Source organism: Mesoplodon densirostris, chromosome 1, assembly GCF_025265405.1.
Source record: "Mesoplodon densirostris isolate mMesDen1 chromosome 1, mMesDen1 primary haplotype, whole genome shotgun sequence".
Taxonomy (NCBI): Eukaryota; Metazoa; Chordata; class Mammalia; order Artiodactyla; family Ziphiidae; genus Mesoplodon; species Mesoplodon densirostris.
Genome location: NC_082661.1, coordinates 79,811,635 through 79,838,604, shown reverse-complemented (window position 1 = coordinate 79,838,604; position 26,970 = coordinate 79,811,635). Strand labels below are relative to the sequence as shown.

The 26,970-nt window shown below is 40.6% G+C and overlaps 1 protein-coding gene across 23 annotated transcripts in view; it reads right to left on the bottom strand.

The window, feature by feature from the left end:
- ANK2 (ankyrin 2) overlaps nt 1-26,970 on the bottom strand; it is a 710,689-nt gene that overhangs the window by 342,079 nt on the left and 341,640 nt on the right. For 2 of the 23 annotated variants that reach the window (XM_060105162.1, XM_060105228.1), the window contains exon 1: nt 11,967-12,092. The exons of 18 other annotated variants lie outside the window; for them this stretch is intronic. In XM_060105162.1, coding sequence (XP_059961145.1) covers nt 11,967-12,050 — 84 coding nt within the window. In that variant the 5' untranslated portion in view covers nt 12,051-12,092. Of the gene's footprint in view, nt 1-11,966; nt 12,108-26,970 lie in introns of those variants that run through there. 3 more of the 23 variants (XM_060105220.1, XM_060105243.1, XM_060105250.1) reach the window with 2 other exon arrangements.

Genomic DNA, 26,970 nt, shown 5'->3' with positions numbered 1-26,970 from the left:
GAACAGACCTCCTATCCTCTCAAAAATGAAGGTTCCCACATGGGCCAGGAGAAAAATGCCTGATTGCCCCATGTAATAGCCCAATCACTCCTACTGATTCTTTAACAACTGGAAAGAGGTCCCTGCTGTGTAATGAGATTATGGAACACATGATAGATTAGTGACCTTTTGAATTAGGACAAGCAACATGAACTCACTAACAAATTCCCCCTTATATTGGAGAGGCTATGTTAAGGGTGTCAGCCATTTGACTAAAATAGCTGAAGCACAGATGCAAATACCAATGTATAAAGCTTCATTCTTCAGTGTTCCAGTGCTAAGACTGAGAACTCACATCTGGCTTGAATATTGTGAAAGCACCTGATAATTTTAGTCAACAACTACATAAAAAACATTTTCCTATTTGGATTTATACTTGTCTTTTAAACTATATTTGAAAAAAATCAATCAAAGCAGCTTTTTAGATTCACTGACCAATCAGTGAAGGCATATTGGTACAATGGGTTTTGGACAATGGGTTTATTCTTTCATTCTTGATCCTATTTTAATTGTTTAAAACTTTGTTCTATTAGCACAGCACAGGGTTTTGGAGACAGGCAGAATGGTAGGTTTGACCCAGGGGAAAACCTGGGAGAGCTACATGGATTCAATCAGGGAAATCTTTCAATCCCTTTAGACATCAATCTCCTCATCTTTAAGGTGAGGATAATATAGTACCCATTCATCGGATTATTGTGAAGAGAAAATTAGATAATCTATGTAGAACTCTTAGCACAATGGCTAGCACCTAATACTATGATAAGCTCTCGATATTTTTAACTATTGCTTTTTATTTTTTTTACTTATTATTGTAAAATGTTGTTCCAATGAGGTGAACTATTTTTCCTAATGAATAATTTTTCTATAGTTAAATTGCTCATCTTATTGGATAAAACATAATTTATTCAAACAAGTTTGACTTTGGTAAACACCATAAAGCCATAGAGAACCTCCATTTTACCTTCGTTATTTTACTATTGTTACTCCTCATTTGGATCTTCTAGACAAGATAGAATTCCTTATCATATTAAGGAGATAGTAATTAGGGAATAATCTTGACACATAAATACATGTCAATAGAGTATCCATTTTTAAAAAGTGTGTGTTTGGGTAATGGATTTAGGTTTGCACACATCTAGCAGGATCTGCCTTCTCTGTCTCCCTTTGATCATCTACTCTTTGAGGTTACACATGAAGTCCATGCCTTTGAGGCTGAAGAGAATTGGTCTGTATGGAATATAGTGGCTAGACTAGCACTATACCCTAAATAGCTGAGCAATTCAAACCAAAACCCAGTCACTATTCATCCTAAAACCCCAGTACATGGACTTATTCAGAGTCTCAGAGTAATGTGTTACTCACACACATTTTATTAGTGCTATTCAAATGTGGTTTTCAAAACAGTCTAAATTTATGAAAACAAATGGGTAATTTACATTAAGGCTTTCCATAGTCACTACTATAAATTATAGGCTACGAGGAAAGTGTTGACAATTTCTGAATTCTCAAAGCACAAATACAAAATTCTCAAAGACTTTTACACATATACTTTATTTTACTCCTGTCACTTGTTTCATTTTGTTCTGTATGTTGTCCTGGGAGAACCAAATCCCTTTTCTAGAACTAGGGGTAAACTCCACAATGTAAATTCTATTCTAATATCAGATTTACATGTTCAAAATGATCAAACGATTATAGTGTCTTGAAACCCACACCAAAATAACTGCTCTGCAGATAAACCTCAGATACAAAATTATTTTATCCTTCTGAATCACAAACTTTGATGCATGTCTTCAGAAATAGGTGGAAGAGGAGCTACTTATGGGACATTTCCTCAATCCTTCTCCTCACCTGTACTACATAGGATAAAGCATTATCATCAGGATAGAGCAGTACCTTGACTTTCTACAGAGGATGGGAAGCTGACAATCATACTGAAAGGCATATTAGCTTTCTTCAGGAGATTTAGAAGTAATGTCACAACTCTGAGTATGACAAATTTGCCTCCACCCTGTCACAGGCCCACATCCCCATTACATGCTGTGTGACCCGGCAATGCACAGGTGTGTGGCATATAGCCACATCAAAGTACTGGAACAGAGGAATGCTTACACAAATACACCGTTATGATAACCCTCTCATCTTCATGCTGAGGCAGAACAGAACTGATACCTATAGGCTATTTATGAAGTCTCTCCATTGGCCATTTAAACATAAGCTTTGGAACAACTTTTCTACACAGATGATGATACATGATAGATCATGCTAAGCCTCAGCTGCATAGACAATTATTAAATATACTACTACAGCTCATGACAACAATATACATATACCAAATTCATATGTAGATCTCGTCTTTTGAATTTGACTGATTTAAGAGGACCCTGAAATGATTTACTGTGTCAGTTACACAGAAAATATTGGCAATTGTGGCAGGTGAAACACAGCTAACACAGATTTGATTGGATGTGTGAAAATTAGGTAGATATTCATATTCATTTTAATAAGCCAATAGTATGGATAGTGCTAATAATTCTAATGGTATCTCTAAACTACTGAATGAAGAGTGTCTGTATTTGTCCTAGTTTTTTTTCTTCCTGATTTTCATTTTTGAATATTGGTTTTTAGCTTTGCTGCCACCCCTCTGTGCAATGATTACAAGATAATGCTACAAAATAAGAGAGGAGGGCATCTTGCCACCACACTGTCTCAAATCAGGGCAAATATTGAGAACACCCAGGAAAAGGAATATTTAGGGATACACATTTTATGAAAAGAGAACTGAAATCCTGACACAGAAAATACCAAATTTCTCATACATAATTCTCATAATGTTTTGCTTCTTTACAGTTTTCAATATTTTTTTAAAAGTTAGAACACCCTCATCTAAACTGGCTCAATTTGCCACATAGAGATATTTGTTGCTAAAGATCAGCATTATAGTAAATTATTACATTATTACATTAAAATACTTATAAAAAGGTATCACTTTCTAGTACTTGGTGAAACAGTCTAGAATGGTCCACCTTTCATTTTTAACTTCTTCAGACTTGCACAATCCACACAGATCCTAACATTTATTTCTGTTTTCATAGTTTTACTTCTAAAACACTCCTTTACTTCTTTCTCTTTAAACTTAAGTGTTCTCTGAAGTGGCAGCAGCTATAACTGTCCTTGCTTTATGGGTAGAAAGTCCAAGGCAGCCAAAGGTAAAATAATTGGCCATGAGTCACTCTGCCTACCAGTGAAGATGGACAAAGACCAAGGGCAGAAACCTGTAGATAGACCAAGCAAGTGGGAAAAAGGGAAAAGTCATGAATTTCACATTCAAAGATCTGAAAATACAACAGGATCTAGCTACTCATAGTGAACTCAAAAGTATGCCAACACACAAAGTAGGCTAACATACAACAGATATAATAATAACCAAATGAGAAAAGCCATTTTCAGCTAATATGTAAAGTCTTAGAAATTTCTGTGTAAGTGTTCTAGGTAATTACAGCCCTGAGCTAACTATACCAGTATCTCTTAAGGTAAAGGCAGAGGTTGATTATTTGTATAATTTCAAAAAGCATTCCTATGCTTATTTTTTGGAATTTACTATTGACTACAGAAATAATGTACAAACATGAATAAATATGGGGCAAGACCTTCATAGATGAGTGATCAGTGATACATTCTATAAGAGAAGGACACAGTATAATCCCCCAAACAAAGTGGATTCCAAAATGTAAGCCTAGAACTGACCAAGGCTCAGAGCATAAGGACATGTCAGAGAGAGTTCACTCACAAAGTTTATAACTGTAAACTACATTAAATGTCTCACCAGTTTCTTAATCTTTAATGTAGCTTGTAATTATATGGCTGAGGTTGCTCCATCTGATTGCCTGTGTATCCCCTTCCTTCATACTTAAGTATTAGTTGAAATTCAAGGCTCAGGGCTATTGTTCACCCATTCATATGGCTTAATGTTTTAACAAAATCACACTGATCCCTTGCCCTTCTCCAGGCTCCTGAGAATTAATTTTTGGCAATGTACAACATAATAATTATTACTTATAATATAGGTATTACATAATATTTATAATATTTCTCTGGATGGCTTATTTTTTTGATAGAAATGTCTGCTCAGTCAGATTATAAACTCAGTGAGGGAATCAATCATTAACTTTTAGTCCAGCAATGCCATAGCAGCTATTGCAGTACTATACACATAGCAAACCAATGGTTGAATTAAAGGAGCTTTCATATGTGTTAGGAAGAAACATCTAAATTAAACTGAGTTAAACAAGTTGATTCTTAGAAATCAAAGCTCATTAAGCAAATGTTACAAATCAAGGTCTTTGTCTTAATGAGCACAAACACAAATTAGTGGATAAAAGAAGAAGATATTTGTCTGTGAGTTACCAGAAAAACATGAGTAAAAACCAGGTCTGATAACTAAGTAGAAGCTTACCCTCTAGATTTACGTGTATCATTAACTAGAACATTTCTTACTGTCTCCCTCCAGCTTTAAAAAATTGGCAAGTATTAATGGATTTCAAAGAAAAGAAATACCCTATCATATTGACTTGAACTCGAGTATATAAAATAATTTTTTTTTCTATCAAAAGATTGTCTCAGCTTCCCTGGTGGCACAGTGGTTAAGAATCCGCCTGCCAATAGAGGGGATGCAGGTTCAGGCCCTGGTCTGGGAAGATCCCACATGCCGCGGAGCAACTAAGCCCGTGTGCCACAACTACTGAGCCTGTGCTCTAGAGCCCATGAGTCACAACTACTGAGCTCTCGTGCTGCAACTACTGAAGCCCGTGTGCCTAGAGCCCGTGCTCTGCAACAAGAGAAGCCACTGCAGTGAGATGCCTGCGCACCCCAATGAAGAGTAGCCCCCTGCTCGCCGCAACTAGAGAAAGCCCGCGTGCAGCAACGAAAACACAATGCAGCCAAAAATAAAATAAATTTAAAAATTAAAAAAAAAAAAAAGATTGTCTCATTTGGTAGCAATCCCAACTCTGCCCTTCCAAAGTAAAAGGAAATTGAGATGGTAAGTTCATTTGTTGTGATGAATCTTGCCAGTGCCCACTGAGATAAAAATAAGCAGTGGCTTTGTTTCTGCTACCAACAGGAATTAGAACAGAATACAAGCAGGAAAGAAATAAAACTGTAGACACATTTATAATCTAGTATGCTCTAACAAATGCAGATTAAAAATCTTAATTCTATTTCAATATGCAATCACTTGTCTCTTCAGAAACGTTATCAAGAAGATAAAAGAAACCTCAAACACTTCAGAGAAGAGTGTATGAAAAAGAGCCTTCCATAGAGCAATTACTGGGAATATCGTACTAACGAAGTTCCTCAAGAGAATAATTAGAATTCATATTGAGAAAGTAGGATCAAGGTTTTTTGGGGTTTTTTTTTTGCGGTTCGCGCAGGCTCAGTGGCCATGGCTCACGGGCCCAGACGCTCCGCGGCATGTGGGATCCTCCCGGACCGGGGCACGAACCCGTGTCCCCTGCATCGGCAGGCGGTCTCTCAACCGCTGCGCCACCAGGGAAGCCCCTTGGATCAAGTTTTCATGTTAGCTTAATTTAACATGCCTAAACCACATGAGGATACCTGTTTGCTTCTTTTGTTGTCCCATTCCTTTCTGTGGATTTTCAAAGAAACATCTGAAAGAAACTGAAAGAAACATCTACACCAACATATCAGAAAATATAATGGAAGCAAAATGAAGAGAAAGAGGAGTACTGTTTGGAAGAATATTATAGACATCCAGGAAAGACATCCTCTTTACACACTATTCCCAGAGATTAGAGTGGGCATTTTGAAAAACATGATCAACTGATGAAAGATAGGAAGCAACAATGGGGGAAAAGATCTGGAGGATATCTTGGCAGAAGATGAAGCTATAGATAGCTTAGAAGCTTTGCTAGAGGCACAGGAATAGCTTAGCATAGAATAGTTTAGCATCTGGTTTCCATGGGAGAAATGGTTCAAAATATGTCATTTGTTGATTGGTGGGGAAAATGTCTATCATTTCTCCATCTCCCTCTCTGTATAAAGTCTCTGAGTCTCCAGCTGCTCATCTACAAAACTAGGATAATAATACTCAATGGGAGTTATTTTGAAGATTAAATGAGATGGTGTATGTGAAGCATTCTAGGTTCTAGATGTAGAATAAGAAGAAGATGGGAGAAAAATGCTTTTGCTTCTTTTGTATCAATGCTGTTGCCATCTAGCCTTAAAAGAAAAAAATGTAAGAGCCAAGTAGCAATCTAACACATCTAATTGAAATCAGAGATTCTTCTTTCTAAAATAACTCGACTTCATGACTACTGACCACTTTCTAAAGCAATGGTTCTAAACTCTAGCACACATCAAAAAGAGTGGGGTGCCAGTTAAAAACCCTCAAAAGTGACTGAGCAGGTCTAAAGTAGACCCTAAGAATTTTGTTCTTTTAGCAGGCAACCCAGGTAATTCTAGTAGTTGTGGTCAGCAGACAGCACTTTACTCTAAAAAAGGATATTTTAGGATTAATTTCTAGCTATTACGTACATATGAAATTAGCAGTGAAAAACATCAGTATCATGAAGGTGGGTCAAAAGAGATGGAAAGAGAGAGACAGACATAGAAAGAAAATCACAGAATACTAGGTTGTAAGGCAGGGGTCCCCAACCCCCGTGCCACGGACCAGTACCTTTAGTAACCAGGCCGCACAGCAGGAGATGAGCAGTGGATGAGCTAGTGAAGCTTTACCTGCTGCTCCCCATTGCTCCCCATCACTCGCATTACAGCCGGAATCCTAACCCTAACCCTCACCCCCAGCCATGGAAAAATTGTCTTCCACAAAACCAGTCTCTGGTGCCAAAAGTCTTGGGGACCGCTGTTGTAAGGGATTTTTCCATCCAGTAAAAAAATTTCCGTTATCTCTGACAGATGGTCATTTTAAATACTTTCAGGGATGAGGAATTGCTGTCTTCAGGCAGCACACACTATTCTGGGTTATAAACTGATGTAAAATAAAGGGTAAATCATAAGTTTTTGGAAAATTGAAGAAGTGTGGATATTATTCAGGGTAAATTATATATTAAAGCCTTTCTAGACTTGATTGGACAAGATAAGGCACCAACTAAATTCAAAACTAATTTGACTGCAAGACAAGTTGAACATCCAAATGTTGGATCTGCTATCTGATTCCACTAAAAAAGCCATGCTTTCCATGGCTGCTGTAAAAATAAACCTTTCACTATGTCTCTCATTCACATTTCAATGGTTCACCATTTCAATCACACATCTGGCAGTACTTTCATCTCTCCATTTAGGCAGTGGCAAGTAAACAGCAATAAAATTATATAAACCAAAAATATTTTTGCAAAGGTCACAAATATTTTCAAATAATGGTCCAGGTCAAAACTTCTTAAATGAATATAAGGTATCCTACAAAGCCATTTTATCTTACTACTTTGTTAAAAACAACACTACATATTTATACTTTCATCTTTATACAGTTATTCCACCAAATGAGGAAAATGGTTATTAAGCCATTTAATTATTTACTTGTTTTAGAAGAACTCACCAAGCCTAGTGGTTTCAGATGGGTCTGTCACATGTGATTGACATTTGATCATTTCCATTATCATTTATGTAAATTATCTAAGGCTCGTGCAGCCTCTTCCAGTGCAAATCCACTGCCATGTCATTGATACAAAATTGGAAAGTATGGGGTGCTGCCCACTAATATGGTCTTGGATTCTTTTCATCTAATCTGCCAAAATATTGTCTCGGATAAGAAATTTTTATAGAGTTGGCTGGGATTTAGAACGGGCTAAACACTTACCCTGATACATTTCACACAGTTGCCAATGCTTTCTTTTAGTCCAGGATCCCAGGTGAGAATTCCAGTAGTTTCCACATCCTCTTCTCCACTGAACCCTCACTAGAACATCAATCCCAAATCTGTGTCCTAGCTAATATTTATTTGTGTGAAATAACTGAGCCTTAAGGAAACTATTTTTTTGAAGTATTAGATGAAAAAGGTTTCTATGAATATTTTAGCAACAATACTATCTGATTTATTTTCCTTGGACACTAACGAGCATCCAATAATAAATAAATCTCTCTCTCTCTCCAAAAGTATCTTTGTGTTCAAGCTTGAGAAAGAGAAAAGCAGCCGCTGACATCCAGGAGCTGGCCCGTTACTATCAGCTTGACCTCAGTGTTTTGCTGTTGAACATAAATCATTTCACAGGGCATCATCATCAGACCAGGCCACTCTGTGACCACGATGGAGCAGGACAATAATGGCACCTTAGCGTGTCTAAACACAGACAAAATATGTACATTGTCCAAGCCACAAAATTCTAGACATCCCTCTCTCTTGCTAACTGAGAGATTGCCACTTCTTTACTGACTACAGCTTTAGTCTGCCCTCCTAGAGCTAAGATTTATTGGGATACACAATCATAAAACTGTTCCTGCTTTCTGAGAGCACCCAACCCAGAGTGAGTCCCCACTTTCTTGGACCCTCCCCCAAATCACTCATTCAAAGCCCAAACCTAATGAGTCATTTCAAACTCAGTTCCTTGTGATGTGCATCCTCTCTCACTGCAGTGAGTCGGAACCCCAATACATCCAACGACATGTGTTTTCCTGGTGGTCTTTGCGGGGAGAGTGCTGACAAGCTCAGTTACTAAAGCCAGCACACACATTCTTAAGAAAAGCTAAAAGAGTTTCTATCTTCCAGATACTCACTAAAATTCTAATACAAAATAAACTCCTTGAGCTTATTTTCTCACATTGTGGCTTTTTTGGCAAAGGACCCTTTAGTTCTGTCCCTCAGAAGAATTGCTTTTTGTGAGGTGTAGAATAAACAGGTGGATTATGGCTCAACTGTTAAATATTTACTCAAGGAAGAGGCACGTTTCCAAAAATTATGATGCAACATGTTAGGTCAACACCCAGGCCACAGTGAGCCTGATGGCACATAATCCTGGATGCTTATGTAGAATCCTATACTGGGACTTCCCTGGTGGCGCAGTGGTTAAGAATCCACCTGCCAATGCAGGGACACGGGTTCGAGCCCTGGTCCGGGAATATCCCACATGCCATGGAGCACCTAAGCCCCTGGGCCACAACTACTGAGCCTGCACTCGAGAGCCCAAGAGCCACAACTACTGAAGCCCATGCACCTAGAGCCCATGCTCTGCAACAAGAGAAGCCACCGCCATGAGAAGCCTGCGCACCACAACAAAGAGTAGCCCCTGCTCTCTGCAACTAAAGAAAGCCCATGTGCAGCAATGAAGACCCAACACAGCCATAAATAAATAAATTAATTAATTAATTAATTAAAAGAATCCTATAGTGGATTCAATGTGAACCTCTAGTAGAAAAGCAGACAATAGAATTAAGTGGTGTGGCACTGACTTTGCTCCAATTCTTGCTTTTCTCGGATTTCATCCTTATTAGGGATGAATATCTCTCAATTATTATTTCCCCATCAAAGCACATTTAATGGTTTATTAAAGTTAGAAAGAAAGGGGGATGTCTGGTGTTTTCTGGCTTGGACAATTTGGAAGTTTCTAAATATGAGAATTTAAATTGCCTGCTGTGCAAAAGATGTGAAGCAGTAATCTAAAGACCTGGGGTACATTTATATAAATCTCAATAATTTGTATGAGACAAAATGTTTCCAATTATAGCATATAACTTTTGACATTTTGAAAAATGACTAGTAGCCTTTGCAAAGTACCAGTAGCATATTCTGCCTCTCTCTAAATTATAAATAGACTTTCCTCTACATGGCGTATTCCTATAAATAATTCCATTTAAGGGAAGAGCAATAACACCTAAAAGTTATTGTCATCATCTATATATTAAATACTGCTCAAAGAATTTTATACACATTATTTCTAATCCTCACAAAATACCAAAAGGTATACACAGCTGTTCACATTTTACAGATGAGGACCTGGATCAGAGAAATTAAGTGATAGTTTCCAAACACACAACAGTAAATGATAGAGTTAAGGTGAAAACCCATTTTCGTCTGACTTGCCAAGCTGAAGGATGTTTACCTGTATGTATGTGTGTGTGTTCTTTTTAGGTGAAATTACTTTTAACATTCAAAATTCACTGTGTTTTAACAGCTCATTTAGTATGTGTCTTTTAATGTATGCACAAACATACACACACACTCAAAACTTGCTATTAATTGCTATCATTTTGACTGCAAGTTTGGAAAAGAATTTATTCCTAAAATAAATATGTTTGAGAAAATGGAGCTTTAAAAATACTACAGTTATCCCATATAATGATTTCTTCTTCTCTAACCCCTCAAATACTTTAAGATGGCTTTGGTCGTGTTAATTTAGTATCATCACTCAGAGCTTAAAATCTTCTTGAGATACATTCTCTACCCCATTAATAGTTCTAAGTATATTGTTTCTAATACAGCACAGGGAATTCAGAAAGAAATTAAGAGGATTTTGAAATGATATTGTGAATTCAAGCAAAAATTCCCTTTTTCTTTTTCCCTATCTCTTGCTCTCTTTCTCTTTTCTAGCTGTTTTTTCTTTTTTAAAAAAATGTTGATCAATTAGCTAACACTCTGTAAAAATGTCCTCGAGGGCTGGGGGATCCAGAATCCTTAAGTACAAAAGGACATTCTACCAATGTTCCTGCCTGCCCTGAATTATCCTTTTGCATTTATCAGATTGCATCACTATCTTCATGCTATTATCTAAAAACTGTCATATGTGGGCATGCTTTTTTTAATCGAATTACATGGCACTGTACAAATATACTAATCCCTTGTTTGCCAATGATCTTTTCAATATCAGAGGTCTGGAATTATTTCAAAATTTTTAGATTAGGAGACATTTAGTACATCAGAGATCTATGACTTTGAAGCACAATGCAATTTCAACATTATCAAAATAAAAAATATTCATTTGCTCATGATACTTATTTTTTTTAATCTGCTCCTTCAAAATCCCAAACCAGCTAGCTTTGGAATCCATTTACATTAGAATCATAGATCCCGCCCATATTATTGACTCAGGAAATAAATGGATTTTAGGAGACTTTATTTAAAAGGCATCTCCTTGAGAGGTGGAGCTCAAAGAGCTCTGTGAGGCTGCAACAGTTTCCCAGGAGTCAGGCCATAAAGAAAGAAGTGCTGGCACTGGGTGGGGCTGAATAGTTCACATCTTTTCCCACTGTTTCTCACTGGTATGTTTCCATGAAAGTCAAGGGTGTGGGAATGTATGACAGGGTAGGAAATCCTACAGACTGCTTTGTGTGCCCAACCCACCCTAACCCATAATATCTTTAGCTGTTTATCTTAATCAATGAAAGAGCTATCACATTAATGTCTGGAAAAACTGCAAAAGAGCTAAGCACACCAAAGAAATGTCATGCTGGGGATCAAATTTCTCCTGTCACATCAGTCTTCTCCTTCAGAAGAATACACTTAGCATGGATCCAAAAGGCATTTGCTGTCCAGCCATCTCAAGATCATCACGCAGCCCAAACATCTGGCCCCGAATCTTCCTTTTGCTCCACAATCCACCTTGCTTAACCGTTCCTTTTAAACTCACCCATTCTAAAAATAAAATGACTCTCTCTGTACCCAGTTAATACCAGAAGCATCCATCAGTGGCCACAGTCCTCAATAATCCACATGCCAAACACACCTTATCTCTGTGCGCTTCACCACGCTCCAGTCAACGTTATCTATTATGAACCGAGGTCTCTTTCCTATTCTCAGAAAGCAGCGCTTTGCACCTACCTCTTTAAAAAGCAATGCTTGCACAGCTATAGTCTGTAGTTAATTTTAATGCTCCATGGTTCCTACAGCCTCACTGATATTACACATTCACACGTACACACACATCTCTACACAGACGTTCCTAATTCCAGCAGTTTACCTTTTTGGGTCTTTTTCTTCTCTGACTACTGCCATTGAACTTCTCTCCACTGTCGCTTTTCTGAGCTGCATCTTCGTTCATCATTTTGAACAGTTTGGAAAGAAAATAGCGCTGCCATTAAACCCTGCCGCCCGTCCAGACCACTAGCGAGTATGCACTTACTGGAGGAAAGCTGGAGAAGGAGGAGGGGTGGGGAAGGGGCGCGCACTGGGAGGGTGAGGACGGTGACGTTGCCATGGCAGCAGCTGCCACAACTGTTTATCTGACTGCATTGTTCAATCTGATTCAACCAATTACCATCAGGGACCGGTTACAAGGAAGAAAGCCTTGAAAAAAACATGCCAGGGACTCGAATGATTTGGGGACACTGCTGGTTGGTTTTTGACACACCCGCAGTCCCAATGGCTCTCAACCCACACACAAAACCTGCACTTAATTTTCTTCCTACAAGTACTTCAACACAGAGCAGATACAGTGCGTAAGGAGAAAACTATAACATCCTTGAATGTCTCTGACCCTGAAGAGGCACATTTTAGCTGGCGAAGAGGCTACTCAAGGAACAGGATTAGCTATTAATATCCTAAGGTAAAGGTAAGAAATTTACATTTTTAAGATGTTATTCACTTGATTCCAGACGATAATCTTTCAAAACTCAGCTCGAGGATGATTTCTGTTATAAAGCCTTGCGAGCAGGCTCCCCAGCAACCAGGTAACAGACCTCTCCCTCTTCTGTGCCTTGCCTTTCCACGGAGCCTTTCTGACATAGCAACCGCAACACTGTTTCACAATTGCACGGACATAGCACCCATAACACTGTTTCACAATTGCACATTTACCCAGCTGTCTATTTTCGACAGGCCAAGAGCTTCTTAAAGCCAGAGATTGAGCTTTGGGTGTGTGCGCGTGTGTGTTTGGGTTGGGGGAGATTGCTGAATTTCCCGGAACCAAGCATGATGCAGTGGTACATTAAAGACACTATGGGTAATACAAATATAAGAAAGTTGTGGAGTTAAAACATTTTATAACTGATCTTTTAAATCTTCTTAACCTAATTCTCTCTATTGACTGATGAATAAAACACAATTCCTGCTCTCCAGGAGCTTATAAAGTTCCAAAATTCTTCTTGATAAGAAAAGAAATTAGAGCCTGTTTTTATAACAAGAAACCCAATTTTATCCTATTGGATTGAGGTGGCCATATTTGTATGCTTAAACATGTTAAATTGTGGACGCACCAGAGCCCAACATGTTTTGTACAGATACACACATGCACACACTAAACACTCATCCCTATTCTTAGAAAACAAACTCAAAGCATAACACACAGAATACTGAAATGGGAAAATAGTGTAAGGATTAAACGAATGAGATAATGTATATAAATACACTTTGCAAATTGAAGGTCCCTATGTAAATGCGTTATGGCTATTGTTAATCCTATTATTATAACAAATATAGGTCATTTTCAACTCAGGAAAGTATATCTTAAAAAGGCTTCCTGGGGGCTTCCCTGGTGGCGCAGTGGTTGAGAGTCCACCTGCCAATGCAGGGGACACGGGTTCGTGCCCTGGTCCGGGAGGATCCCACATGCTGCGGAGCGGCTGGGCCCGTGAGCCATGGCCGCTGAGCCTGCACGTCCGGAGCCTATGCTCCGCAACGGGAGAGGCCACAACAGTGAGAGGCCAGCGTACCGCAAAAATTTTTTAAAAAAAGCTTCTTACAGGAAAACGGCTACCAAAATTGGGAATTCATCTTTCCAGTAAACACAGTAAGAAAAATTCACCTTCTCTCCCCACTGCTGTCGGGATTGCTCTTTATTTCTGCCTGACCTCCCCTGAGATCCTTGCCACTTCCTCATCTAGGGTCAGCCCCACCTTGCTGCCTCTCATTCCCTCCACCCTCCTTCTGCTTGAGCAGACCCATCCCACCGTGATGCCTTGGATCCCACAAACAGAACAGAAGCAATAGGACCCTTTTTTCCTAAGCAAAACCCTACAGGAACTTCTACAGAAGCTTCTAAGAGCCCAACTCCCACTGTTGTCAGAGTCTTCATGAAAATTCCTCCTGATATCAGCCCACTCCTCCGCTATCCCCTCAGCGAACCCCTCACTCATTCCCTCACCTGTCCCCATTGTGCTTCCCTTTTTTTTTTTTTTTTTTTTTTTTTGTGGTACATGGGCCTCTCACTGTTGTGGCCTCTCCTGTTGCAGAGCACAGGCTCCGGATGCGCAGGCTCAGCGGCCATGGCTCATGGGCCCAGCCGCTCCGCGGCATGTGTGATCTTCCCGGACCAGGGCACGAACCTGTGTCCCCTGCATCGGCAGGCGGATTGTCAACCACTGCGCCACCAGGGAAGCCCTGTGCCTCCCTTTCTGACCTTTCTTAGGAGCACCCTCAGCCTGGAAACTGGATTAATTTACTCAACAAATATTTATTGAATACCTACCATGTGGTAGGAGCTAAGCACTAGGGACACACTGCCCTAACCACAAGGGATATAATGGTGAACAAAACAGGCAACATTTTTTGCAATCACGGTGCTTATATTCTAACAGGGAAACTAGACAGTAAACAAAAATAATAGTGGTAAGGGCTATGGTGGAGAAAAGTAGGATAAAGAGTTATGGGGAACAGATGTTATTTTAGATAAGGTACTGATAGAACACTCTCTAGAAACCTGAATGAAGTTAGGGACCAAGCCAAGCAATTATCTGGAGGAAGATTGCTTCCTTATTGCATTTAAAAATAAACTTTGGGTCCCTATTATATGCCGTGCAATGTGTTAGGTTCCATGTGGGATGTAAAGATAGACACTAATCCTGCCTTCAAAGCAAAGAGAAAAGCAGTTCAAAAGTCCTAAAATGGGAACTTCTTGTCAAACATATTAGGAAAACTGTGATACTCCAAAAGGGGAAAAGAAGGGAAAAGGAAAACTTTTCTAGCAACTGGATCTATAGGAGAGATATGTTACTAATACCCTTCATGCTCATGTAACACCAGAATAGGTTTTTCAATCAATCGGTTTGGTAGCCCAATTTGGAACCTAATCATTGCTTTTACATCACCTCTGCAGTGTATATCGCAAACAGATGTACTTCATATTTTACTACTTTATGAATCAGCAATTTTTTTTTTTTTTGGTTGCACCAGCTCCTTAGTTGTGGCACATGGGCTCCTTAGTTGCAGCATGAATGTGGGATCTAGTTCCCTGACCAGGGATCAAATCCCGGCCCCCTGCATTGGGAGTGTGGAGTCTTAACCGTTGCACCACCAGGGAAGCCCAAAGCAACTTCTGATTATGTTTGAACCGCCTCTTGTAACAGTGCCTTCTCTGTCAATATCCAAATATATAGTACACGGCCTAAACACTCAGATGCGGGCCTCCGATTTTGACAATGAGCTATAACCTCTTGCTGCTCCTTCTAAACTTTTATACAGTATACTTTCTTTACAGAGTGAAAGTACTGCATACATACTAGACCAGCATACCACAGAGGTCAACACCCATCCTCAAACTGTAAAATAAAAATCTCAGCACGTAGATAAACAGGTGCTAGTAGTATTATGTTCATCACAGCATTAGAAGGTACATTTTATATGTACAGAGAACATCAACAACATGTTATGGTACTGTGAATGTGGGGGGTTTCTCTTTTGAAGCTTTCAATCAATTTCTCAGTGCTTCTCTAGTGGGCACTCCTCTCCGCCCGTCCTCATAGTGCAGGTTTTTTTTTTGTTTTGTTTTGTTTGTTTTTTTGCGGTACGCGGGCCTCTCACTGTTGTGGCCTCTCCTGTTGCAGAGCACAGGCTCCGGACGCGCAGGCTCAGCGGCCATGGCTCACGGGACCAGCCGCTCCGCAGCATGTGGGATCTTCCCGGACCGGGGCACGAACCCATGTCCCCTGCATCGGCAGGCAGACTCTCAACCACTGCGCCACCAGGGAAGCCCCATAGTGCAGTTTTTTGTGGGCACGTGTCCAACTGGACGCTAAGATCCTTGACGGCAGGATGTCTATCTTTGCTTCACACGTGGAACCTAACATATTGCGTGGCATATAATAGGGGCCCAAGGTTTATTATTAAATGCAATAAGGAAACATTTTAAATATCTACCATGAGTCTATGCTTATGGTTAAACTTCTAATGGGTAAATTCTTCATTTCTTAGATTATTTTGTGTACTTTCTGACCTCTAGGAGCTATGCATAATTTCAAATAAGATTTTTAAAGTTACTTGAGAAATTGGAGTTGCTGCAGATAAAATAGTAGCGATAATAGTACGTTACATTTTAAAGCATTTTATAATTTGTATAATTTTTAGCTCCAAAATAGAAGATCCATGAAGACTAAGATCTCTGTCTGCTCACTGATATATCCCAAGCACTTATAACAATACTGGCAATATGACAGACACAAATATTTAGTAACTTTATGGGATTCTCACAACCACACATGGAAAAAGTTTAAGATCAATCAAACTGAGGTAAAAAGCAGTTTTGGTGACTTTCCCAAGATAACAAGGTTAATAAGATACAGAGCTAACGTTCTTCTGATTCTAATGTCACTGTTCTTTTATTAAATCATGGCTGGCTTCAATGAAGAGCAGCCACTTAATAAAGTGCAGTAAGATGGAAAATGCCAAGAGCGGAAACTATAGTCAGATGACAGTGACCTGAGTAGAAAAAGGAAAACTTTATTAGTTTTATGTTTAGCATATTTTTATAGGCATGGCTTTTTAGAGGTGATTATATTAATTTTAATAGGCCTGCTGTTCCATGTTGTTGTCCAACTGGAGCTGGGAGGAGAACCCTGGGTACATGACAGAGTGGACATGACTCCAGACACAGCAAGAGGGGATCAAAGTGGGACTGGCCCTGGTGATTGGCATCAGAGGGAGGCAGTGGTATCATGGCTTGGTTCAAATCATATCAGGATATGTCCCGTGCCCAGCAGTGTTTTGGGCCAAGGCCACTGACTCTGTACCTCATTTCTTTCTTTTTTTTTTTTTCAGTACGCGGGCCTCTCACTGCTGTGGCCTCTCCCTCTGCGGAGCACAGGCTCCGGACGCGCAGGCTCAGCGGCCATGGCTCACGGGCCCAGCTGCTCCGCGGCGCGTGGGATCCTCCTGGACCGGGGCACGAACCCACGTCCCCTGCATCGGCAGGCGGACTCCCAACCACTGCGCCACCAGGGAAGCCCTCTGTACCTCATTTCTATCCTATCTACTCATTCTTGATACTTTGCTCCTTCTGTCATTTATTTGAGCGGGGTAAATTTCCCTGAAGTGTAAGCAACTGTGTCTATGTTTAAGTCCTAACCTCCAGCACTGTGAATGTGATGAAATCATGTTAAGATGAGGATGGGTGGGTTAGGGCGAGCCTTAATCCAATGACTGGTATCCTTATAAAAAGGGGGAAATTTGGGCACAGAGACACTCAGCGGGAAGATGGCCATGTGAAGACTGAGGCAGAAATAGGAGCAATGTAGCTGCAAACCAAAGAAGACCAATTGCCAACAACTACCAGAAGCTAGGAAGAGGTAAGGAAGGATCCCTCTCTAGGACTTTCAGAAGGAGCATGGTTCTGACAACACCTTGATTGCAGACTTCTATCCTCCATAACTGTGAGAGAATAAAGTTCTGCTATTTTAAGCCACCTAGTTTGTGGCCCTTTTTTATGGCAATCCTAGGAAAGTAATACAACCATATTTTCCAGCCACCCTTGCAGCTGGACCCAGCCATATGACTTAGTCCTAGTGTTACAGAACGCAAGTCTGTGTGCCCAATGCACAGTGAGGCCAACCAATACCAAAACTTCAGAGTTTAGAGCAGCAAAATGTTTATTGAAGGGCCAGACAAGGAGACGGCTGGCTCATGCCTTAAAGACCCCAAACTCCCTGAAAGCTTTCAGCAAAGCCCTTTTATAGGAAAGATGAGGGAGTGGTATGGTTAGTTGTTGCATACTTCTTGGGGTCATATCCTTTGTTCTCTTTTTTTGGTTTTCATGATCCTTTGTTCTCGGTCAGGTCATGATGTTCTGTTAACCTCCACCAAAACAAATGTTATTCTCTGGTCTGACCAGAAAGCGCAAGGTCCCAAAGCTCAACTTTCGCCCTCTGAGGTCCAGGCCCTGGCTAAGAGGAGGGGGTCCCTGCGCGGGCGGTTACTCTGCCTGAGAACATTCATCCAGCACCCCGTCTGGGTCCTCCCAGCACTGCCCAGGCCCAGCTGAGGGGGCAGATCTCAGCTGGCAGCGCCCTCAGCGCCAGGTCCCCAGACCCTGCCCAGCCATCATCACTGAGGGAGCCAGGTGCCCAGGACCCAGCCAGCCCTCAGGCTTTTCATTTAAACTGGAGAGAATCATTTGTATGGGATCGATAGGAATACGTGTTGTAGCAAATACCCATCAGGTGAATCCCCAGCTCACGACAATTGCCCTCTTTGAGAAGAGCCCCAACCACAGAGGCAGACCTGAGCTAACGATGTGCAGTGTCCTTACAATGTAACCCCGACCTCAGGCCACCTCCTTGGGGTAGACAACTGACCTAAACTGGACCAATTTTTGAAACTTGAACAGAGAGACTCAGGCTGGTTGAAGCTGTTACCTTAATGGCAGTGTTCATATACTCCAGTTGCTGAGGCCCCCGTGCACTGCGACCCATGGAAACTGGAGCCACCATTCAGTCGTGGGGGACGGGGAGGGGTAGGGGTTCGCCACTGCTTCAAGGCGTGGGCCCAGCCAGTGGACGCCATGGCCAGGGCCCTGGGGCTCTGCGGGCCACAGCCCTCAGCCGGTCCCAGGGCCCCTCAGCTCACCCGCTGGCCCTGGAGGGTCCCAGAGGGCCTGGAGGACCCCAGGGAGAAGGCCGCAATCCAGCTCTCACCGTGCTCTCTGCTGCAAGGACCACTGCCAGGCTGACTGTTGGCGGAGCGGGACTAACTCACGTGCTCAGGCTCTCACACTAACAGCTGTGCACCTGCTCCGCCCCTATTACACTAGCCTGTAGAATGTGGGTGGGAGTGTATGCCACTCTCAGGCCTAGCTAATACAACCTTCCCATGAGCAAGTTTTTTTTTTTTTTTTTTTTTTTGTGGCCATGCCAAGTGGCATGCAGGATCCTAGTTCCCCAACCAGGGATCTAACCCATGCCCCTGCAGTGGAAGCACAAAGTCTTAACCACTGGACCACCAGGGAAGTCCCCCCACGAGCAATCTTACCTGTTCTTCCCATCTAGTGGCTGAATACAGAGGAAGATATAACCTGGAAGGTGGAAGAGCAACAGGTCCAAAACAGCCTGAGTCCCTGAATCACAGTGTGGAGGAGGGACCCTCTTCTTCCCGTTCCCTCCTCAACTGACCCTCATTAAACCTGAGTAACTTTTTCTCATGAGTGCTTTGTGGTTATGGTGTTGTTTGTTACAACAGTTAGCCTGTGGTAACTAATCATATCTACTCATGTTCTCCAGGGATTATGTAGTCACATTTCTATTTTAGGTTGCCTGTTACATGAATGACACTTGCAGTGCATCAAAGCTTTTAGCCATTGGAAATGGATCTTATGCCCTGGAGCAAAGGTGCTAGTCTCATTTAAAGGACAAAAAGAAAAAGGAGGAACACAAGTAATTAGAGGTGAGCAACATTGTTGATTAGTGGTGGGTAGGGGAAAGGGCTGCCTGACAGCTCTATGGGATCAGAATCTCAGAACAGCTTTTGTCCACTTTCCTCTTCCTCCTGTCTCTCTTCCTGGATAAATCCTTCATTTCTTTTCCTATTTCCAGAAGTCATTGCTTCTGAGCATAGTAGTCTCCCATCTCTGTCCCACTGAGTATGAACACATAGAATGCAAGTCTATCATATAAGCAAATACAAAACCTTCTTGAGGTTCTCTAACGATTTTTCTTTCTTTTTTTAAAAAATATTTTTGTTATCAGTGGGGAGAAAATGAAGGAAAGATAGCAAACAAATGAAAAAATTAGTTTCTCAAAGTTCACAATGGTTGGAATGTACATAGTGTTGGACTCAGAACTGCTCTCCTCTGGTGCTTTTTCTGAATTGACAGGAGTTCTGCACAAGTCTTATTCCATATCGTTTATGTTCCTTAGGAGAACTGGAGGGGGTCTATTTAACAGTTACACCTCCTTGGAAGCTAAAGTCAGGCTCAAGGGCCAGGCAAGAAGCCTTCTTCATTTTCCTCTACCAGTTCTTTGCTGTCCCACCATCAGCATCAGCAGAAAGTACTTCCTCTGCCTCCCTGTGATCCTCTCCTCCTCACCTATGTACTCCTCTTCCATCATTCATCTATTTCATGTTAACACATATTCTGTTGGATGACAGACTGCTATATGCCAGGCTCCCTGCTTTAGGGGCTTTAGCATGAATTAAATAATCTTTGCTTTAGGGCCTTTAGCATGAATTAAATAATCTTTGCCTCTAAGGAGTTTACAGTATAAAAGTGGTGACGGTCATTGAACTAGAAGCACAATAACTCTATAGGGGATTTTAAGGGTCCTGTTCTCTTAGGAGGATGCTTTTTAAGCTTTTATGAAAGCATAAAAAAGGGACATCCAACGTAATCTGAAAGAATAGAGCAAGTTTCTGAGAGGAAGTGACTCGAATATTGAGAAGACTTGAATGATGACTAGGAATGATCTAAGTGGAAAGGGAAGTATAAGGTGAGATTTGGGAAGAATGATTCAAGCAGAATCAACAGCACAGCTGAATGCCCTCTGGTGGGGAGGAACATGGAATTGGCAGAACTGAGACAAGGCCCCCATGGTTGTATGGGGTAGCTCCTAGTCAGGCCTGCAGTAATGACTTAATCCTGGGCCTTAACGGTTCAACAGGTGTGCCTGTCCACAGACTGGTTATTGCCCCATGTAGATATCCAAGTGTGATACCTAAACATTATTATATAACTTGTGAATCATGTAGCAAGATGACCCTATTAGCTTATAAAGAATATGTACTCAGAACTAGGATGTTAAAACCAGGTGGAGGTGGCCAGAAAAAAGCAGATTTTGCAACCATGTAACATACTTATTCTGGAGTTTCGAGGAACACATTTGGAGACAGAAAAAACCAGTCCTCACCCTGGACTGGAAAGATTCCATGACCACGAAACTGAGTGCATCTCCTATGAAGAACTGGGAAGACTTAAGAAGCCACACACAGCAACATCCCTCAGCCAGATGTCACCAGGTGTCCTTTGGCAAAAGTATATCCTTTGTGCTTATTGCAGCAAATTTAAACTAAAACAAAGTAGTCATCTTCACAAGCCACCCCTTCAGTCTTCTGTGGGACATTCTAGGCCACAGCAAAGCAAAGAAGAGGGCGTCATGAGAAGAGGCCAGAAGTATAGGTAGGGACTGAAGCGTAAAGAGTCCAGTAAGCCATGTTAATGATTTGGGATTCAGACTGCAAAGTCATGTGAAGTAAGGAGAGAAGTAAGATGATAAGATATGTTTTTTTAAGAACATTCTTTATAAAGAGCTATTCAATGAGACCTGAACAGAGAATGAATGTGAAGAGTTGTGTTTAAAAGGCCATATCAGCAGTCTGGGAGAATAATGATGGTGGAGCAGACAGATACATTAGTTAGTCTGTCACCATTAACAGTGTTACATTCATAAGTTCTGGAAGGAAGTGAGAAGTAAGAAGAGGGCAGTGGGGAGACATCCTTCCTAAATAGCAAGAAGAAGGAGACCTCATCTTCGTCAAAGTCTCATATTGAGAAGAGGCCTCAAAGAAAAATTTTGGAAATCCATTTCATTTAACAACGAAAGAACAAGACTCAGAAAGATCAGAAATTTTTCCCAAGGTTCCATAACTAGTTAGTAGTATAAGAAAGACCAGGATCCAGGACTCATGCCACCTCACTGAGCAGCCTTTACACCATGGTAATCTGCACATGGGTGAACTTAGAAAGCCTATGTCACATCTTATCTATTTTTATTTTAAGTTAAGGAACCCTCAGCTCTTACATAAGGTGTAACAGAAATTAGAGAGAAATTAGTCCACTAAACAACCATGCCCCTCAGGGAATGATTGGGAAGAAGGACCCTTGTTTCTCATGTAAATATGGTATGTGTCCAACCCCAGACTGGAGCAGGCTCAGTAGATGTTTCACTGAGATGGATCTTAAAGAAGCAGCAGCAACAATTGATTAGGGACCTACTTCTTTCCCTTTAAGCCAGTCTTACATAAGGTTTACCAAAGAGGTATTTGGTTGCAAAACTTACCATGTCCAGCATAAAAAGGAGCTTTTGGAACCCATGGCAAACAATTTTAGCACCTCACTTCACCTGAGGCACCCACTTATTAAAATTAGCATAGTGATTGATTACAGTCTCATTTTACATCAAGATCAGCAACAATACTTGAGATCAAAGGTAGAATTTTATGGGAGAATAACAAAATGTGGCTGAGCTCACCATGTCTGTGTCCCTGTCTAGGTCAGTTTTTTAGGACGTGCTGTTACTTGCTTGCTCTACTCTAGGGTCTCTCTGCTCAGTCTCCAGTGATGTGAGTTCTTGAAAATAGCTGTTATAATTGGGTTTCCTTACAGATGCAAATGGATAGCACATTGGGGAAGGCTGTGTCCTTGACAGACATATTTTTTCAAAGCAATTTAACTTTATTACTGTAAACATTTAAAACCTTAAACCAGCTTGAAAGTAAGGGCATTTTTTTTCTCTTTTAACTATGAAGAGAAAGTATGGGGCCATTGATAAATACCCAACATAAAAATAATCTAGGGCTTCCCTGGTGGTGCAGTGGTTGAGAGTCCGCCTGCCGATACAGGGGACACGGGTTCGTGCCCCGGTCCAGGAAGATCCCACATGCCGCGGAGCGGCTGGGCCCGTGAGCCATGGCCGCTGAGCCTGCGTGTCCGGAGCCTGTGCTCTGCAACGGGAGAGGCCGCAACAAGGAGAGGCCCGTGTACCGCAAAAAAAAAAATAATAATAATCTAGAGGCTTAAGTCTCATATAAACATAAATCATATTTGGAAAGATGCATAACCATGGTGGTAATAGAAGTGACAAAACCACAAAGAATCACAATGTTAGAAGGTAACTTAGAGACTACTGTATCCAGCTCCTCACTTTTAACAAGTAAGAAAATTGGAGCCCAACGTGGTTATGCTACTTACCCAACGCTGTACCTACAGTTAGTAGCACTTTGAATTAAATTCCAAGTTTTCTCATTCCTAGTCTAGTATTGATGTCTTCCAGTGGGGTGTCTCTCTACTAAAATGAACTTTAAGAAGCCCTCCCAAAAAAAATTAAAAAAAAAAAAAAAGAAGCCCTCCCTTCTCAGCAAACATACAGGCCCAGTGATGGCTCGTTACTCACAGAATGGGGGAAAAAATTATATGATTCACAATACACCACGCAGAAATGTTTCAGGCATTAGAAGTAGGGAACTGAATAAGACAAAATAATATATTTCTTAATGTTGCAAAACATCCCAAGTTTAGACCAGGGTTTACTATAACAGAATCATAGTAGGAGAAGGCAAAGGAGGATCAATTGTTTTTCCACAGTGTTAACTCTTTGCCAAAGACTCTCGAGAATGATAAAAAAAAAAAAAAGTAGCGATAATATGAACATTAAAGCTCCAAAGAGCCTTTAAACAAACGGCTATAATAAAAAAGACAGATGACAACTGAAACCCGTTTGCTATCTTATCACTCCTGATAATGAATTATTAATAAATGACCACTACTATTCCTCCCATTTAGAAAAAAAAATGTTCAGGGTGAAGAGTTTATTATCTGTTAGTGCTCTCGGACTTCTAACTACCATCCAGTCCAGACTGATGGTATTCTAAATATGTATTGCCATTGCAAACTACCTCATAAACTAGTGGTTTAAAACAATAATTTTATTTTGCTCACAAACTTGTGGACCTGGGATTCTGGAAGGTCTCAGCTGACTGATTCATTCATATTCATGTGGTGACAAACGAGGCAGCTGGGGCTGGAGGCTCCACTTCCACAATCTCATCCTCACTCATATATCTGGTGCTGATTGGCTTCTCTATCCACGTGGCATCTCATGTTCCAGGATCTCTCCACATGGCTGAGGCTTCTCACTGTATGGTGGTCTCAAGGTGGTTGTATTCTTCCATGATAGCTGCTTCTAAGAGGCAGGACTTGGAAAGTGCTGGACCAGTTAAGGGCGCTGCCATATTTTATTGATCAAGGCAGTCACAGGGCCAATCCAGATTCAGGAGGTAAAAAATGGACTCCATCTCTTGATGGGAAGGGTGGAAAGGTCACTTGGCAGAAGAACATATGGGATGGGAGCCATCTTGGAAAATGCAATTTGCCACAGATGTTTAGCAAGTGAAGTAGGCCATGAGGGAGATGAAGTACAAGGGCTGATCTTGCATACTATAAACACAAGGTCTTTTCCCAAATGAACAGACTCTGCTAGCTAGAAATGCAGTCTTCTGCATTCTTTTATTTATTTATTTTATTACAAAAAGGTTATCAATATTAATTCCTGGAATGATTAACTAGATATTACTGGGTCCAAGTCAACTACTTCCTTTCAAAGCGGAGTCTCTGTTGATCTCTGAAGATGAGTTTCATGTATTACACTTTCTGACTGTGAGCCATTGTGGCTAATAAATTCACAGGAAGTATTTTACATTTGAAGTACAGCTTGTTTTGCACTTTTTCTTTTTACTCTTTCTTTCAACTCTCCTTGGCCTCTCACTCACTCTTTTTTTTTTTTATTAAATTTATTTATTTATTTTTGGCTGCTTTGTGTCTTCAGTGCTGTGCACAGGCTTTCTTTAGTTGCAGCGAGCGGGGGCTACTCTTTCTTGCAGGGCGTGGGCTTCTCATAGCAGTGGCTTCTCTTGTTGCAGAGCACAGGCTCTAGGCACATGGGCTTCAGTAGTTGTGGCTTGCAGGCTCTAGAGCACAGGCTCAGTAGTTGTAGCACACGGGCTTAGCTGCTCTGCGGCATGTGGGATCTTCCCGGACCAGGGCTCGAACCCGTGACCCCTGCATTGGCAGGCAGATTCTTAACCACTGCGTTTCTCCCTCACTCTTTCATCCATTCTATTCTTCTATATAATATCAATATGACCTCATAACAACCTTAAATTCTCCTGTACAAAAAATATGATAATAAAAAAGCTTAAAAATAAAACAAAAGTATATAAAATAGCTTAGAGCTAACTTTAGCTAATGTCTAAAAAGAGAGACATACAGTGCACCCATATTCATTGTTAGCTTTTAACTCTATACCAGGAAAATGATTGGAGGCAAGATTATTAACTTGTTAACTACACAGTTACTACAGCCCAGAATTTAGTCTTTAGTGCTGATTTGTGTAAATGTTGGATATTATTTGTTCTGGGCCTTAACAAAACCTATGTATCTAGTGGGTTCTCTTTATCATTCAATATTTGTGGTATTCTCTTCTATTTAGGCCTCACATTTCATGTTTATGGCTTGGTAGTAAAACTAAAACAGACAATGTCTATTTTAATTATTCAATCTGCTTAACTACCAAGAACAGATTGTGCCTCAGGCCTTGATAATATAGTGATAAGCAGACCTGGAAAGAGAGATTCCAAATTCAGGTAGGAAAAAGAATTTTCCTCAAGGAAGTTCTTGCAAAATTCAGGAACTAAAGTAGAGTCAATCCATCCATTTTGGTCACGTTAACTATCTATACAAATTACTATATAATATCTGCTTGCCAGCTGATCCTGCAAAAGTGTCCAAAAATAACTTTTTTCAGTATGCAATTCACAGAAACATTCAGAATATAACAATAATGTATTCAATGCTATATGGGTTGTAAAGGGTGATAGTGAGTGTTATTTCACAAATCCTACCACTGAGCCTCAGGATATTAATGCCACACTTGGATCTTTGGCTGTTGTATCTAAAACTATAGAAGTCTAACCAAGTAAAAACTGATATACAGCATTTCAAATTTTCTTTATGCCTAGCCAATTATCAGACTTTTCCAGGGTCCACAAACCTCTCTACCTAGAAACTGTTAAGAATTATGAAGGGTCTGAGATCTTACTTGCAAGCTAACAAGTTAGCCTGCTGCAGTTTCATGGATGCTGCCAGAAGATATGAAACTCCTGGGTCTGAGACAAAGAATTTTATTACTCATGGCATAGCAAGCAGCATGGTCATCAGCATACTTGTGTCAGTTTCCCTTACTCTCAGTTTTCACAGAGGTAACTTGTATGGTCCAAATGCATACCTGCACACTCATTGGGTTGGCTGCACACAGGAGAGGAACCCTGAGCATTGGGAACCTGAATCTTTTATAATAGGCAATAAGCATATCTGTACTTTGCTCCAGAGGGAGCCATTATCTTTACTATATTGGATAGTAAGCATGCCTGATCTTCTCTCCCCTATCTTGCAGGGCTATTTGCTATACCAACATCTTGGAAAAAATAGTCTGGAACAAACACAGCCAGTGCCTCTGCTTGCAAAATGTACAGAAATGTAAGAAACTGACAGAAAATTATCTCTTCAACAGACTTTCAAAAAATACACATTATCCTACAGATAAGGAGATAAATGCCAAATTGCTCTTCATGACTATCTAAATTTAAGTGGAAACTAAACAAATTCTCTGCAGTCATATATACATGTCTGTGTAGTAAGTTTTAACAGTTAGCTTGGTTGTAAACATTTGGAAGATTTCACACACAAAGTAGTTTTGCAAGAATTACTATAGCATACAATAAGGAGCAATGGGTTGAAAGGCAGCACACGTAGGTTTTCATCAGCATTCTGTCAACTAACAACATGCTCACAACAAATCATATAATTTACCTGGGCCTTAGTTTCTACATATCTCTGAATGTATGATCATTCTCTTATTTTTCCTAGATAATTCTCTATTTCTATATTGCTAAAAGTCCTTGAATCTATGAACCTACATTTTAAAGGGGAAAAAAATGACTCAAAGAGAATTTAATAAGCAGATTAAATAGCCAGTGATTCAGTATCAAACAGA